At 40.4% G+C, this 18,785-nt stretch overlaps 1 protein-coding gene across 1 annotated transcript in view; it reads right to left on the bottom strand.

Annotated features, from left to right (window-relative positions):
• Window positions 1-18,785, bottom strand: part of MAGI3 (membrane associated guanylate kinase, WW and PDZ domain containing 3) — a 206,943-nt gene that overhangs the window by 33,562 nt on the left and 154,596 nt on the right. The window contains 4 exon segments of the mRNA XM_039533521.1: window positions 279-435; window positions 4,805-4,836; window positions 7,750-8,358; window positions 17,371-17,559. Of these exon segments, the coding sequence (XP_039389455.1) occupies window positions 279-435; window positions 4,805-4,836; window positions 7,750-8,358; window positions 17,371-17,559 (987 nt within the window).

Here is an 18,785-nt window from a genome sequence, read left to right as displayed (position 1 = left end):
CTGTATCTGCACCTGTTCTCATGCACCGTTTGTAAATCTTTGCTAGTAAACAGACGATGCTATCCACACAAAACAGACGGACTGCTGAGCTGTGATTTCCAATGGAATCATTGGCTAGGATATAATCACACAAACAACTATGGTCATTTTACTTCCTCATATTCTTTCTAAATGCCCTGAGGAGCACCAAGTTTAAAGACTTGTGTACATGAAGGAAATACGGAACACATCCTGTTGTGCTACAGCATATTCCCAGCATAAGAGGTCTGTGTACTTACGCTTGTCTTCAAATATTGTCTTAGACTTCAGATAGACTTCTGAAGGGTCTAGTTTTGGAGAACCTGACCTCACAGCAGCAGGTGGGAATGGCATAAGCTGTGGAGTGGAATCACTGATCGCCTCTAAGCTTCCTGAATTCTCCTGCTTATCTGCTTTCTGAAACAAAACAAAAAAAGCAGAGTAAGAAGAGTATGTTAAGTTCAAAATGATCGGTAAACTGGCTTAAATAGGTGAGAAAGAACAGTAAAACAGTAAACTTGTAATACATGGCATGCAACTGCAGAATCTACTCCAGCTTCTCCCAGTAAGATATGGGCTTCCTCCACAATAGGCTTCTGTTCAGCCTGTTCAAAACTTGAAAAAACGACAACTCTTCTACCGGAGAATGGGCCTGGAAATAATGTGCGTGAAGTGGCTCATGCCCAGAGTGGGAGCAAGTGTATGCAATTTCCCACGTACACTGCCTGTATTGTAACTCTTCTTGTGTCGAGTGTTATTTGGTACACACAACTGAACAGGACTCAACATATACAAGAGTACAAGGCTTTTTTTTTTCTCCCTTTACTTGGTAATAAGGTTGCGGATCTCAGAGATCATCTTTTAGGCTGGCATTTCCCAAACTCTGGTCTGCATAACACTGCAGGTGGGCTGCAGATTGCTGGCTGGTCACAAGGTGCTGGTTCTCCTAATTCCAAGCTGCCAAATTGCATCAGAAAGCTAAAAATGCATTAAGTTCTTCTCCAGTGTCATTTTTCCATTTATGTATTTGCTGCATTTATCATAGGAATATTATGCAATCATGAATTGTAGCAGAGGTAACTATGCAATTGTGAACAGGAAAGGTGGTGAACAGAAGATACTATTAAAATGCATTCCGTGCTATGAAAAAGTTTGAGTCCATGGCCTAGATTGCCCCAGTCAGTTTATATTACTCTTACTACAAACTTCTTTAAGTGGTCCTTGAACATAACTGCTGATCAATTGCTTTCAGAGTGAAATGCAGGGAGATGTGTCTATAAAAAGAATCTTCCTCCAGAAAGTCACTGAACTATGTTAATTTAATTTGTTCCACCTGAAGGTGGAAAATATCATGTATTCTCTTCTAGGCTAATATGGCACCTACAGCTGAAAATAATTTGAGTATCCTGACATCTTGCCCCCCGTCAAGCAGGTGCTGATCTCTGATCAGTGTACAGATGGACAGCACAGAGGTAAGAAGGAGTGCTGCAGATACTTACCTTCTGCAAGATAATGGCAACTGAGCACTTTCTACAATAACTCAGCCAAACCAGAAAGCAAGGGATTAATGCACATGAAAAAGCATGAACTCTCTCAACCATTTTCTCCAATGATCAGTATCAGGTTTTCAAAAGAAGTGGATCTGTTTAGCATGTCTAACTTTTGTAATGAATTGGAATTGACCAAACTGCAGTAGTCAAACGAATCCACAGAGTGGTAGGTTGTGGCACTTCTTCTGAACAGCTGAGCTATGAAGTTGCAGTGGAGAAAACAAGTATCTACCTATTTTCTAGAATCTGAATCCTGAAAGAACCCTGAGATACAGCAGGAAACCGAGGGATAAGTTTAAGGTTTCAGTGTTGATTTTCTGATATCTTATTACTTGTCACTCAGTCTCTGCTAAATCAGTGTTCCCAGTTTCATCCATTTGCTCCACCCTGGAAGTTTTTAAATCTGGAGCCCTATTCTAGTTTCTATGCAGAAGCTCAGTATTGGTTAGTGCAGAACTGAGGTTTTGTTTTTGCATGCAAGCCAGGTTCTGCTAGTCTGCCTCTCTAAAAAGTCCTGTAAACAAACACCTCTTTCTCTGACGGAAATCTCCCTGAATAAAAGGGAAAATATTCAGGAGGAATTAAACAAAGTTAAGAAAATTGAAACACTTAGAATTCCTCCCTTAGATATTATAGCAGGAAGGACTCATAACACTACAGGTAGAAGTGACATTACTGCCATCTCTGTGGTTTCAAATCCTTATTTCCAAAGGTTGATATAACAAGATGACTTTAAATGTTTGCTCTAGGCTGAAACCCAACCTGAAAAGTCTCAGTGTGGCAGTGCATGTGTGTGTTTAATATAAACAAAATTAGATTAGATTCAGGTCTGCCCTTTTGAGAGCAGAAGAAAATCCCCCACAGGGTTCAATAGTTTGAGACTTTTTACATGTTTATAGACATAAGACCTTGGCCTTTTTTTAACTGAACTAGCTCATGATGTGAATTAATGCCACTGAGCATTGGGTTTCGTTCAGGGAAACTGCTACTGCACATGCACTGTAATGTTATTTCCTAAATATTTTTAGGATGTGTGCACATAGTGCATTGAATTATGACTGGTAGGTGTTTTTATATTGCAAAGTTTTTATTCAGGGAATGTCTTTTTAGTGGCGATGTTTCTGCTTAGGAATTAAATTAGCAATTTTTTGCAGTATATGCTCTGTTTTAAATGTGTAGAGCTGACATACTCATGTTATCTCCACAGTTAACTGTCAGCAACAGCCTTGGCTTCAGGTTAGAAATGAATTAATGTATTTGCACAGTGCAGCCATGGTTGAGAAAGAATTTACTTCTATACCTTGGGAATGGAGGTTTTGTTAAAATGCAGTGAACTGCAATGTACAAGAATTCTTCTTGCTGAAATGACAATTCCTGAAAGGCTTTTCACCCCGGCATTTCCCTCCCCCCGCCCCCGACACACACATCAGAAGGGCATATATGGGCTCTAATGAACCCCATGCTGAAAAGCACTCTCTTCCACAACATAACAGATTCCTATTAACAACCTTTATTCTTTGACCTCCAGTGTATTTCATTAAGCCAAAGGCTGTACAATTTTCTTTCCACCAGATCCTATTTAAATCAAAGATATTCCTAGTGGACCAATCTTTTCCAACAGTGAATATCAGAAATACAGACATGACGACGACTCTGGGAAAATATAAATTGCCCATTCAAACACAACAGGAAACGGTGATAAACTAGGCACTCAAGAGGGGAATACTGAAGTTCATTTTTGGAGGTTTCTCTCAAAACAAAACATAAAATTCTCCCAAGAAAGTAAAATGCAAACTTCTAAAGGAAAATTTGAATACATGGTGCAGGCAATTAGCAAGAGAAAAATGAAACATTATGTGTTGTTTCCCCTTCAACAGCCATCCTGACAGCCTTTACATAGGGAAAATAAAGCTTTGATAAAGAATAATCACTGCAGACTCCTACAAGGAGATCAGGGTGAGGGTGAGAGAGCAGGCTGTGAAAATGGGATAAAGTAAGCACATGGGAAAATGTTAAACTATGGGTTTACTTATTTAAAAAAATAAATACATGTTTTCAGGTGTGGTGCAAGTGTCTGAGTCTGGGAACATGAAGACATTGGAGTGATAATGCGCTGTTTAGCCACAAACCACCAATGCTACATGCAGCCTCACAATCAAGCTCTTTGCACCTTTCTCGTTCTTCCCCTCAACACTAATCCTGGAAATGATTCCTACTCTGATAGTGAGAGATAACTGATCCCGCTTCTCCTTTAAAGAACCTACATCACTTAGGCCTGGTCTACACTAGGGCGGGGGGGTCGAACTAAGGTACACAAGTTCAGCTACGCTATGAACTACCTTAGTTCGAACTACTCACTCATCCAGACGCCGCGGGATCGAAGTCCGCAGCTCCCCTGTCGACTCCGCCACCGCCGTTCGCGGTGGAGGAGTTCCGGAGTCGACGGGAGCGCGTTCGGAGTTCGATATATCGCATCTAGATGAGACGCGATATATCGAACTCCGAGAAGTCGAACGCTACCCGCTGAACCGGGTGGGTAGTATAGACGTAGCCTTAGAGGAAGGTCGTAGATGTGCTCAAGGCTGCTTTGTTTCCTATGTTGTCTATCAATATAAAAAAACCCTACATTTTCAAGGGAAGAAAGCAGAACCCACAACAATCACGTTACTTGAGTTCCTAGCTAGACAGGACATACAAAGACAGCCTTCCCTCTCTCTCCCCATTAATAATCACTGTCAATGAAACGAGGATCCGTTTCATGTTTCTGATGTGATGTGCATAATAATCTATGATCCATAAGAACTGATCTTACTTATTCCCATGAGGTAGAGGGTAAATAGAGAGAATTTCACCAGATACACTGGAGATCTGTTTGTGGCTAAATAGCATTTTGAAAAAAATTATCCTTACAGAGATAAGCAGAACTGCCATCCAAACAAGTATACAAAAATTAACAGCAGTCTGTAACTGGATGACTAAAAACCACAGACAGCCTGGCATAGCCTGTAGGAACCCCCTGCATCTTGTATAAATGGTCCAGAGATCATGGATGTATCTATTGTAGCACACTCCATGCCTGTCTGGCAGTCAGAGGACACCTGTGCCTGAGCAGACAGAATAATTCAGGGATCGGCTGCCATGGAGACCCATGAATCTGTTATTTTGTGCCTGAAAATCAAGTCTGTCCATCAGCACTAAACAATAAATATAATCATCTGGAGGACTTTAATACTCACCACTTTGGCAGTTTTAGCAGGTGAGGGGGGACCTAAAGAAAAAAAGAAGAAAATATCTGAATATAAGAAGCAACTTTAATTATTAAAAACCAGCTATTTTACATTGAACAGAGCCAATATGCTCAGCTCTTATTCTTGGCTTGCAACTGATCACTGTTCATTCACTCCCCTTGTGAAGGCATAAGGTTTGCTATATGTTCTATGATTCTTTTAAAATTCTAAGTGAATATTTACTTGGCCAACAATATTGACAAGCAGAGATCCCTTAAACTGCAACTAACAAACAACACACGTCTCATGCTGCCAGGGCCTGTGGTTTGAGGCTACATATTCCAGTTAATGTGCTGAGGCAAGTTAATGAGTTTGGCTGGTAGGAACACTATTTACTACCAAGGAAATCTGATTTTCTTCCCTCGTTGCTAGTCAAACTGGAAATGGTAACAATTATATAGTGAAGACTTTGGTGTCTTTCCAAATGGTAGGCATGTGTTTTGAGGTGGTTTTCCTGAGGCTGGAAGAAGAGCCTGAAAGGGGCTCTGAGGGTCAGATCTCACCTTGCAAACAAGTTTCTACAATACAGGTCATCGCTGACAAGGCTCTGTTGTGCTTCCCACAGGGCCAACAATGTTGAATCCCTGGTAGCTTTCTAGATGGAGATATATTAACAAAAAGAGGAGATGTCAATGTGACCGTTGGCTTGTTCTTACAGGCTCTGACCCAAAAACTATTGAAGTCAATGGGAATCCATTTGTTTGTTTACTGGGCTTTGGATCAGGCTCTTGCCCATTCTTCTTTCACCATCACATTAATATGAGTTAGGCAAATGTGTTACTTGTCTCTCTACTTCTAGTCTTTTGTTTGAGCAGTTGGCAGATATGGCTATAGTCAATAGTACTCATGGTCTATTCAGGGTGTTGAGGGTAGAGGGAGGCCTTTAGGACGGGTGACTAAAATGACAACACCAGCACAGTCCACTCTCTCGGCAGTGTCCTTCCTGCCTTCATAAATGTTCCATGAGCACAAGTCAGCATGGAAAAAGCTATAGCTGACCTGAATTCTGCTCTCCCAGCATGCAGAAATGAATGTCAGACTTGATTTCTGCCTCTCAGCTTTATGCTGGTCTCCAGCACACTATCCAGAGAGTATTAATAGGTAGTCAGCCTATACCTGACAGTAAGCCATAGAGGGGAAGTGAATGCTGTGTTTGTTTAGTCAGGAAAAGTAAATCAGATCAATCAGCACTTTTCCTGACTGGAGTGCTGAAATCTCTACAACACAGCAAGATAGGCATAAACAATGGTATGGGAATGATATTTTAATATGGTTTATCTGCCCCACTGAAAGGTGCTGTCAGGGTGTCCAGAGAAGCAGAGAGAAACAAAAGAGTGAAGATAAAAGTTTCTCAAGATAAAAGAAAAGATGCCCCATTTGCATAGAATGCTCACATGAAGAACATTCTAGAGTTCATTCCAATAAAAACATCAGCTGCTCAAAAACGGAGAATGGAGACATCCCTTAGGAGCATGACCTGGAAAAGAGGACTAGGAAGGGAGAATTCTTGGTTCTCTTCCTGACTAAGTTGATTGTGTGACCTTGGATAAATCGCTAACTTCTGGGTCTCAGTTTGTTCAGAGGCACCAGGGGGCAGAAGGGTTAATTTGTTAATGTGTGTAAACATCATTATTATGAATAATTAAGTTGACACCATCAGCTCAGGATTAAACAAAGACTGTGAATGGCTTGCCAATTACAGAACCAGTTTCTCCTCCCTTGGTTTTCACACCTCAACTGCTAGAACAGGGCCTCATCCTCCCTGACTGAACTAACCTCGTTATCTCTAGCTTGCTTCTTGCTTGCATATATAAACCTGCCCCTGGAAATTTCCACCACTTGCATCTGAAGAAGTGGGTATTCACCCACGAAAGCTCATGCTGCAGAACATCTGTTAGTCTATAAGGTGCCACAGGATTCTTTGTTGCTTTTACAGATCCAGACTAACACGGCTACCCCTCTGATAAGTGTTCTGAGATGCTTGGACAAATTAGGTCATATAAATGCCAAGTATTATGGTTACTGCATCACATATCCTCAAAAAAGGTCAATTATTTTGTGGCCTGAGATTATGTAGTGAGCATCAGCGGCAACCCCTGTGGGGGGGTCTTTGATAAAACAGCCTGTGCCCATTTCCTTTGCCTCTGTTGGCAATATAAAGGGTGAGATAATGTCAGTAAGATACCTTATTGCAGCAAAACGCAATATTAAGTCACTATAAGTAATACCAATATGAATATTCTCAGGAATCAAACAACAGATATAAAAAAAATAGAAGAAAAAAATAAGTTGTAGAGGGCACCAATGAGCTCATTAATAACCAGGAAACTGCACAGAAAGGATCCTGTCTGGCAGCCATCAGACTGAGCCTTCTGGCAAATGCATGCTAATTACCAGCTAGTCTATGGGGAGAGGAGATGTTCCGATCTGCAATGAACGGCAATTAAGCGATAAATACACACAAAAAGGAGAAATTTCCAGAGTTCCAGGTGGCAAGGCCCATGTTATCTTAAAGACACTTCCCTGAAAGACACCTGCGATCACCTTCATAGTATAAGCCAAAGCCTCTGGACCACCCTCAAAAGGAGAAAGAAAAAGCCCTATTCCCTGCTATCTTCAGGTCAGTCTGTGCGATGTGCACCTTTGCCCTAATATTCCCTGAAGAGCCATAACAGACTGTGCATTCTGCAGCAGCCTACAATCAAATCTACAGTAAAACAGAACTAATAACATGCTCAATACCAGGGGCATGGTTTAAACCTAGAGCAGGGTAGAGAATTGAGCTGACAGCCCGTTTTCTACTTTCTAAAGCTTTGTACAGTGCTTAGATATCACTTTCTAAACACCTCCATATTAGACAGGATAAACTATAATAAAGTCTCATTCCTACTCACCTCCCCTTAAGATAAGCAGCGGGACCTCGGCTCCCACTGGAAACTGCTTCAGCACCTCCACCACCTGCAGATGTGTCAAGTTCTGTACGTTCTGATGGTAAATCTCTTGGATTACATCTCCCTTCTGAAGGCCGTGGCACCACTGGCTGTCTAAAATCATCTTCACTTTCTGCCCTGTAGGGCTGTCTGCAATTGCAAACCCAAATCCTTTAGGGCCCTTGACCAGAGGAATAGTGATTAGTTCTGGCTGGGAGCCTCCTGGAGAAGATAGGGAGATCCTCTGTTCACTTGGGTCCATGGAAGGGCTGTTCAGGCGACCATTGACCAAAATGTGACCCGGTTTCCCATTTTGGTCTAAAATGACTGTTCCAGGTATTAAATCTTGGCTGGTTATGCAGATATCTCCCTTGGTCATTGGCTGGCCATTGATGATGGGTGTAGCTGTAACCATGTCTACAGCAGGATCTTCGTTGTCATCAGGAAGCGGGTAACCACGACACAAAGTCATATTCACATACTGGCTGACAGGAACTAGCTGAAACATCTGCACAACATCTGCATGGGTATGGCCAAGGACACAGCTGCCATTTATGTCTACAATGACATCACCTGTTATAAAAATGAGTTCAACATCATTAAAATCAGAAACTAAACCATATCTGCTTTTCAAATATTCTAATCTAGGGCGCAGAATGAAACGCTTACCATGCCCTTAGTAACTACAAAGCGAGATTATGGGCAATCATTTAAGATATTACTGCATAGGGGCCTGTGTCATTTCCCTTAGCCCTATGCTACCAGAATGGTAGGGATTTTCTCTTGGCTGAAATATAGACTAAATTAAAAAGACACTCTTCTAAATATATACAATTTAATCTGCCACAGATTTAGAGAATGACACTATATGGGCTTCAGAAAAGGAAACAGTGCACACATTAGTGCAAGCAGCTGTCATACTTTAATTCATGTTATACAACAGTCTAAACTCAATCCAGAATGAAACAGATTTTTTTTCTGGTTTCTGTTGGATTGGCTAAACTTAAACTAAGATTCTACACAGTTCCCTGAGTGCCTCTCTATATTTTGTATTTTGATTTTGCTTTGACTGAAAATACATTCTGATCTGTGCATATTAAACAACAGCAAGTGTTACATCTTGAAAGTCTGTTTCAGCATGTGTACATTTTTGAGCATGGAAATATTTCCAGTTAGCAAACTGGTCAATCACTTAGGCTTATTTGGGCATCAGCTTTCAGGGGTAAAAAACCTACTTCTTCAGATGCATGGAGTGAAAATTACAGATATAGGCATATTTTTGTGGATACAGACTAACACGACTATCCCTCTGACGCTTCGGCTTCTTTGTCTCCAAAATAATAACTCTCAAAAATTATTATATGTACGGACATACAGTTTTTCATATGAAAATCTCAAAGCACTATACAATAATGGTAAGATACTATCCTCATTTTTAGATATGGGAATATGAAAGACAAGAAAAGTAGATTGCCAAGGTCAAAGCACAGGTCAGCAGCAGAGTTAGGAATTAGACACTAAGTTCTTTTGTTATTTGAATTAGTATTAAAGCTGTTAAGTATAAGTTATTTTCTTACCAGAACAGTAAGAGCAGTTATCCAATACACAGGGGTATGGGAACACATCTTAGTGAAGGCAGTATAAATTATAGGTTCCAGAGACAATTTAATTAAACCACTGTAACTAATATCCACGATGTGCTTAATTCCTCACATTGTGCAGGGTTTTCTCACCTCTCTTGCCTCCTCACTTGCCCATTCTGTGTTGCTTTATTTATTCTTACTGCTGTTCCACTGTCAGTTTTAACATTTGGCATTTTACTTTTGGCAGCGACCATTCACAACATAGACCTGGATCCAAATTTGCTCCCAGGCAGAGAAAATGCACTGTTTTTACATTACATGTATACAGGGAGCAGAGACCATTCAATAAATGAGACTGAACAAGTCCTAAATCTTATGAAGCTGTTTATACAGAAGAGTATATATTTATGTATAGCTTAAAAAGCAGAAATAAAGCTGAAATAAATGGTTACTTTTCAGGGAGAAGGCCATATATTCATAAGTGTTAATGGAATAAATAACAATACCTATTATATAGCACTTTTCATCAGCAGATCTCAAAGTGCTTTACAAAGGAGATCAGTATCATTATCTTCATTTTACAGATGGGGAACATTGGGCACAGAGCAAATGTGATTTTCCCAAGGTCACCCAGCAGGCCGGGGCAGAGCCAGGAATAGAATTCGGGTCTCCGAAGTCCCAGACCAGTGCTCTAATCACTAGACCACATGCAAGCCACAGGAAGTGTTTCATTCAAATAACTTGGTAATTGAATGCATATTGCACTTATAGTCTGACAAGCTGTTTTATACTTTTTTTAAAATTTAAATTAAATATATGAGAGAGAGAGAGAGAGAGAGAGAGAAGAGAAGAGAAGAGAAGAGAACTTGAGAAAAATGAAGGAACAAACAACACAGCCAAGGAAGATTAAGTCAAATGTTTCCACAGCCCTCATGTAAGCAATTTAAATATACAAGAATAATATGCAATGCCACATAAGCCCGCTGTTATGTCATGCATGGTTAAGATAAACCAGAATCTAAAATTAGAAAATCCTGCAAGAATGAAGAGCAGCTGCAACTCATCCTAGCTCAAAACTGGAAAAGGAGAGTAAAAAAAATAAAAAAATAAAAAAAAAATCAAGAATTGAAAGAGCAAATGTTATTAGTCTTTAAGTCACCCCAATCCTTTAAAATGGTGATTAGTGCATGTTCCTTTGAAAGGAAAAGGCTGTTCCCTGAATAATTTTTTTGTTTCTTATAAAGGGCACTCAGGGAATTTTTTTTTTTTTTTAAACTGTATTATTCATTGTTATTTATTAACCAGGGCTTTCAGAAGCTGATAATCAAAACCTAGTTCCTTGTGATATTTTTCCTGTATCGGGAGGCTTTGTGGCCACAGGCTAGGGTGCACATGCATACATAAATTTGTTGTTATAGGGTCATTTGAGAGTGGAGGCTGCTGACAACAAATTTTGGGTTTCCTAACAGAAAAGTTGAGCATTAAGCATTTATATGGGAACCAAGCCTCTTCCCACTCAATTAACACACACATTATATTATATATATTTGTACAATTTGTACTTTCCTTTTTCTTTGCAGAAAATATTAAAGATTTTAAGGGGACATCTCAGGATGCAAAGGCCCAGGATTGCTCACGCTACTGAAAGTAGCAAACAGGATGTTAGGAATCATTAAAAAGGGGATAGAGAATAAGACTGAGAATATATTATTGCCCTTATATAAATCCATGGTACGCCCACATCTCGAATACTGTGTACAGATGTGGTCTCCTCACCTCAAAAAAGATATTCTAGCACTAGAAAAGGTTCAGAAAAGGGCAACTAAAATGATTAGGGGTTTAGAGAGGGTCCCATATGAGGAGAGATTAGAGGCTAGGACTCTTCAGCTTGGAAAAGAGAAGACTAAGGGGGGATATGATAGAGGTATATAAAATCATGAGCGATGCTGAGAAAGTGGATAAGGAAAAGTTATTTACTTATTCCCATAATACAAGAACTAGGGGTCACCAAATGAAGTTAATAGGCAGCAGGTTTAAAACAAATAAAAGGAAGTTCTTCTTCACGCAGCGTACAGTCAACTTGTGGAACTCCTTACCTGAGGAGGTTGTGAAGGCTAGGACTATAACAATGTTTAAAAGGGGACTGGATAAATTCATGGTGGCTAAGTCCATAAATGGCTACTAGCCAGGATGGGTAAGAATGGTGTCCCTAGCCTCTGTTCGTCAGAGGATGGAGATGGATGGCAGGAGAGAGATCACTTGATCATTGCCTGTTAGGTTCACTCCCTCTGGGGCACCTGGCATTGGCCACTGTCGGTAGACAGATACTGGGCTAGATGGACCTGTGGTCTGACCCGGTACGGCCTTTCTTATGTTATTCTGTTCTTATGTTAAGTGCTATCAAAATATCTGACTTTGCCAAAAAATGTAAATAGGGTATGTGGCATCCAGTACAATGTCTGCCTGACAATGGACCAGAGACACAAGGTGGATAAGGTAATATCTTCTTTGGACCAACTTCTATTGGTGAAAGACAAGCTGTTGACCTATTCAGAGCTCTTTTTCAGGTCTGGGAAAAGTACTCCATGTCATAACTAGATACAGGGTGGAAAAGATTGTTTTGCATAAGTATTTAACACACAGTCTAGGAGACCATTCAAGGTGAAGTGGCCCGTTAACACCTCTCCAGTCAAAGGACAAAGAAGGGGGGTTACAGATTGTTGTAAAAGCCATACATGCAGTCAGGAGCGGCGCCAGAATTTCTGGCGCCGGCATTTTGTGCACTCCCCACGGGGCGCACAGGAACTTCCGGTTCCACTCCCATCGCGCCGCGGAAAGACGACCCTCCGCCGAAATGCCGCAGGCGACAGTGGCCGTCATTGAGCTGCTCGATTACCTGCCGCTGTTTTCTGCGGCACATCGGCAGAAGGTCCTTCTTTTGCGGCGCAACGGGAGCGGAACCGGAAGCTTCCGCGCACCTTGTGGGGAGTGCACAAAATGCCGCCCCCCGAATCCTGGCGCCCTAGGCGACCGCCTAGGGTCACCTAATGGAAGCGCCGGCCCTGCATGCAGTATCTTTATTAAGATCATGACTTTTAGTGTCTAGCAAACCTATGAATTTAAGGATCCATGTTTCTTTTGAAGGTGTTGTGCAGGTTTCCTCTAAGGATGAGGACTGAGAAGAGAGACATACAGTGATTGTTTTGTGAAAAGTGTTCACCCTCGGATGATATGGTGTTTTTGGTCGTTTATCATTTTTCTGTGTGAATTCATTGGAGAGCGTAGTGATTGTCTGGTTTCACATACACGTAGTAGTTATGGGAGCAGAACTATGACGGCACCCCTTTTGTCTGATGATTTGATCACTATCTGGTGGTTGGATTTCAGGGACTGCATAGCTGTCCTCTCAGTGGTGGAGAGATTGTGGTGGATGTGATCTTTGTTAAGGATTTCAGTGTCAACTTTTTTTTCTGAAGCAATCAGTGTAATGATTAAGTGTGTGGTTTCGTCCACTGTGGGGTGCCCGGTCAGATGATTCTTTTTTTCTTCTGACTGTTGATGGGGATGTGGTAGGGAAGGGTGTCATCAATATTGTGAAAGAATTCTTTGAGGCGGAGTTGGCAAAATAATTCTTCTAGTTCTCCACGTTAGTATGGTATCAGGTTCTGCCAGGGGGCAGAAGTTCAATCACTTGGGGAGTACAGATAACTCAGTTCCAGTTGAATAGTCTTAATAAATCGATGATGTTGGGGTTTTGTGTAGTGTGAATGTGGGTCCTGGTGCCACGGTTTTGCCCAGTGTTTATGTTCTGTGGGTTGTGGACTTGTTGTAGCTGGCTTCACTCTTTGTTTCTGTGCTGGACAGCTGTCACCAGGTTTGGGCTGTTTGTTTTTTTAATGAATAGTTTTGGGTTTTTTCCATGATCTCCAAGTAGGTTTCCTGATTTTTTTCTTTCCAGCGTATGGGAGTGTGTGATGATTTATTGTTTGGGGTGTCCCTTCTGGAGTATGTGAAGCGCAGGAGATGGTTCCTCAGTTTTTCTGAAGTCCTTCTGCAGAGCTGTTCACTATATTTGGAGTTGTATGTAGTGGTCAAAGGGTTATAGATAGTGATCCCTCTGAGGAGGATACTTTGTTTCTTGCGTTTGGTCAGAAAATGCACGTTGATGTTAAGTTTTGCTTCATGTTGTGGAGCTTGTATTTCATGGCAATTGACTAAGGATTTTATGATGGCATCAGTATTACATCATCATGAAGGGAGAAAATATACTTAAATAGAAAGAGTAAGCTATACAAATTCTGTTCCTTTATTAAATTGGAGAGACAGTAACATAACCTACAGCTGTAAATTCAAGAGAATTCATAGTACAGGGATGTGTGCATTAAAGACATGTAAGCACAGACATTCCCTACAAATGCCTGCAGCTGATGAGAACAGGTGCTGTCCACAAATGCAGGAAATCCTTGCTATGCCACTTCAAATATAGCAGAGTATAGTGTGTGATTTGCTAGAACCACCAACCTTTATCTTTACTGCACATACTGCGCAGGAACCATTCTCATTCCAAGTGTCGCCTACTTGTGCTTTGAGTGCTTTTATTATTGGATTCCTTGCCTTACAAATGCCTAGTAGGAAAAACTGACAGGTAACATACTGCAGGTGGATTAGCAGCAATGCATGGAACCACTAGAAAGTAAAAGCAACTGAAGTGACATGGATTTTGAAGAAGCTTTGTTAAAGAGTAGGCATCATGTCCAAATACCGGCAAAAAACAAAACCCCTCTTTTCTGTCTTATTTATAGCCTTTGAGCTGAAAAATATTGCTCAGTGACTGACAGAATTTGTGCAATGGAAATGAAATGCAATGTTTCACTAGATCTTACTCTCCACAGTCAGCAGCAGCATACAGAAAGTCCACCCCTCTTTTTTTTGTTTAGGAAAGCGTATTGCCTTTATGGAATCAAAGTAGCGTTGTGAATGATGCATGGCCTGAAAAATTCCTACTCATTATATAGAGGAATAACTAGTAGCATCCAGTCCCTGCTATCCTTGCTTCTCCTGTGTTCTCCATACAGAAAGATAAGACATATACTTTACACACATCTCAAATACTCAAATGCTCAGGACTAAAAATCTCATTAAACACACTAAGTTTAACACTTTTTTCACAAGTATTTCTTTTTTTTTAATATTTCCTTTGACCTTTGCCTTATTTCTTCCTCTCTTTCACACCAAGGTTGCCACAGAAAGGAGGAGTGAAAGAAGAGAGCACCCACTGTTCTGTGCATATCAGCATCTCTCTCCAAGCTCTGCTCCCTCTGCAAGATAACCTCCACATTCTTAACACACTTTCCATTTATTTTACATTTTTAAGAAGGGCTGTGAGGTTCAGTCATTAGAACTGAATTTATCCTTGTCTCTGCCACTGACTCAGCGGGGGACTTAGGCCAAATGACTCCACCTCTCTGTCTCCCACATGTAAGATGAGAACAAAATCACTTAACAGGGGATTTGTAAAGCACACAGAGATCCTTGCAAAAATGGTGTGTCAGGAGTGCAAAGGATTATTATAAAGTTCAATTTTTATTTTTATATTTTAATTTTAGGAATGATTCTAATTATCTGGCATACAAACATAGCTGCTGGCAGCAGCACATCAGCAACTTCTGAAACTAGCCCTTACATGATCACACTTGCCACGGTCAGTTTGGACAGATGTTGGCTGAATGGGTGGGGTGGGTGTAGCAAAATGGCCAACTGCTCCCAAAACTGGGGCATCCAAAACTACCCGGCACTTCTATCGGTGACAGATAAGGGTACCCTATGCAATATATTGAATGAGGAGCCTGGACCTGTGCTTATGAGTCAGGATAACTATCTGTCCACCTAAAGTTACAGTTATGGAAACAATGCAGATACAACACAACACATTGCATCAGAAATGCTTACAGAGAATACTTGGTGTCTGTGGTGGGATAAAGTTACTAAGGCTGATGATTACAAAGGAATGGCCAACAGACTGTAGAGACAATGATTCAAGAAAGAATCAAGAAGTGATGTGGGCATGTTGTGTAGATGTCAAAAACTGTACTCTTAGAGAAGCCCTTGACTACATACTACTTGATGGAAGATGGGAAAGAGGAAGACACTACATAACACATAATAGAACCTTTGAAAAGATGTCGCTATCATGGAAATGGACCACAACGGTGCAAGAAACATGGCACTAGACGTAAAGAAATGGAAACACTGGGCGTCACAAAGCACAGGAGCAACTAAACTAATCTAAATAATCTACTGCTCCAATGGGACGCCAGTTATTCGGTGGCTGGAGTTCCTCAAGCCTCTCTTGGCAAATGAGTCTGAAGCTAGATTATTAAGAAATCTAATCCAGATTAGAAAAGAAAATTACCAATGGAATATTTACATAAATTATTCCCCTTGTAGCAATAATCATTTTCTGAAAAGAACAGAAAACTCAAGAAAGTATCCACATTACTAAAATGTGTTTTAAATGGTAAAAATTGTACACTAGACAAAATGTACAAATTTTATCATATGTGGAAGCTAGACTTTCCAATAATCCAAAAGAAGATTGCGGTGGTCCATAAAAATCAACATGCACGATGTAATCTGTAAATGACCTATGTTAGCAGAAATCTAACTGTTAACATATATCAGAGCAGCGATACTCACACCTCAGTGGTTTAGGAGCCACATTAACGATCAGCATTACCCAAAAGAACATAGTAGCATAAATTCATTATTTAATTTATTATAGTATTATAGATTCATATTTAAACAGTACGGGGGAAATACTTAATTTTTATATATTAGATACATTTATTCTCACAGCAAAATGACTGACCAAGGATTTTATCCATTACAATTGGTTAAGAAGATAGTAAAAACATCCTGATTGGTTGTTAATTAAAACACAGAGTGTTTTAATATCATGTGCTGCAAAGAGCCAATTGTGGCTTGCAAGACTCAGTCTGAGTATCACTGTACTAGAGGCAGAATCACAAGAGTTTAGCTGTGAGTAGGCAACATATACTAGACGGAGAAGTATACAAAGCAGGCCAAATCATCATAAGTAGCCAGTCCAATATAATGTTAAAACTATTTGAGAAAAATCTCTTTATATACTTCTCTAGATTCAGTAACTATTTTAACAAAACTAAAGCACAAGTTTGTCTTTGGAATATTATTACATTGCACACAGCCTCAGCATCAAAACCCTGGAAGCTAGTAAGTCTCAAAAGAAAGAAACATAGAACTGTATAATTTCAATCTTTTAAATTCTCAGCCTACCAGCTCAAATTTTATTAGTAACAATTAACTATGATTGGCAGAGGAAACTAAGTTCACAAAACAAATACTGTAAAAAAAATAACTTGTATTACAGTTTATACCACAACAATAACGCACATAAGCAGCAAGGTTTAAAATTAATACTACCATCACATTGAGCTAGCTCATTAAGGACTACAATCTAAAATATTTATTAACCAATTATCGCTCCTCTACTCTGTCTGTTATACTCATTTGTAGAGTCTTCTCTTAAATTAGATCATAAGCTTTTGGGGGAATGGACTGCTACCTTCTGCATGTGTGTGTACTACCCAGCACAATGGAGCTCCAAACAGGAAATGACAAAAACAATAAAATGAACACGATAGGTTCAAGGGATCCTTCAAGTGGCCCATTGGTTGAGCTTGACAATCTTTTGCAACATGCAGCAAAAGATTTGCAATAGACAGAACCACTGAACTCTCACAAATTTCCAAAACACGGATTTGTATTAAAATATTGCTTCTTTTCTAATTGAGGGTTTTGGACACTGCATAATATTTTCCCCACTCTGATGATAGCTTCAGGTAAGGGGCTGTTTCAAAAAGAATGTCTGCAGGTGGAGTCATCTAATTCCCCATGGCCCATCAACTGCTTCCCTCTCTTTTGGCCAAGCAGCATCACTTGAAATGGAGAAATGCTACTTCACCTGGCGCAATTTTCCCATCCTGCGCAGCAGGTCCATCTTTCAACACATTCTTCACCTGGAGGAACTCATCCGGTCTGTCTCCACCGATGATTGTGAAACCAAATCCCATAGTGCTTTTCTTCAATGATGTCCGTATAAGGGCTCCTGTAAGTTGGGCTGGATCTCTGGTGAAGAGTGACTTCTCTGATTCTGCACATAAAGAGAAGTCAACACATTTAGTCTGGATAAGAGAAGACTATGGGGGGACATGGTAACAGTTTTCCAGTATGTAAAAGGTTGTTTACAAGGAGGGGGGAGAAAAATTGTTTTTCTTAACCTCCGAGGATAGGACAAGAAACAATGGGCTTAAATTGCAGTAATGGAGGGTTAAACTTCCTAACTGTCAGGGTGGTTAAACACTAATAAATTGCCTAGGGAGGTTGCTGAATCTCCATCATTGGAGATTTTTAAGAGCAGGTTAGACAAACACCTGTCAGGAATGGTCTAGATAATACTTAGTCCTGCCATGAGGCAGGAGACTGGACTAGATAACCTCTCAAGGTCCCTTCCAGTAATCCTATGATTCTATGATCTGTCATCATCAGCAATTCTGCTAAGAAATGACCCATAGGTAAGTCCAGATAGTTTAACAAGGTAAGAAAAAAAGGTGGTTGAAAATACCCAATTAACATGTCTGTGAATGTACATAATGTTGCAAAACGGGATGGGACAAGAGGAAATTTTTGAACATTTAACCAAAACCATCAGCAACTTCTGAATTATGGAAGAGTGGAAAACAGGAACCCTTTTTCTGTAAAAAATCAAATGACAGTTTTGAAAGGACTGAAGGTTGAAAGTGGGCATGATTATAACCCACTGTGAGGGTTAGTGAAAAAAACTGGTTTAATTTGACAAAGTTAGGAGCATTTGAAAATTGTGTTGGAGCGTGCAATATTCCTTATTAAATGTACAGGCATGCACTCAGATGTGTTGTGTGCATATGCACCATAAGAGTGCATTAAAACAGCTTTATAATGTTTTACATGCAAAAAGCACTTTACAAAGGGTGGTTAATCCCTGCAACACCACTATGAAATAGGCAGCTAGGCCACTGGTATTATCCCCATTTAACTGTTGGGTTAAGGGAACCAACAGGTTAAATGACTTGTCAAGGCCATAAAGCGGCACAGCAGCAGAGCTGGAACTAGAACTATCGTGTCTCCATTCCCAGCTCCCTTGATTCTGTGCTCTAATCTCTTAACAAGGCCCAATACAAAACTGGTAAGAGCCAGAAGCCTAACAGTTCAGTGCTGCTGCTTCACCCGCACCCTCTGACTGGCTCTCCCAATTCCCTTGCTGCCTAACCAAATGGACTGTTCAAGCTGGTTCTGACTACCAGCTTTAGAATGGTTTAAGCTGCTTAAGCAACTTTAAGG

The sequence above is a fragment of the Mauremys reevesii genome, linkage group 4 (genome assembly GCF_016161935.1).
Source record: "Mauremys reevesii isolate NIE-2019 linkage group 4, ASM1616193v1, whole genome shotgun sequence".
NCBI classification, from domain to species: Eukaryota; Metazoa; Chordata; order Testudines; family Geoemydidae; genus Mauremys; species Mauremys reevesii.
Note: the sequence above shows the minus strand (reverse complement) of the source record. Positions and strands in the feature narration are given on the sequence as shown.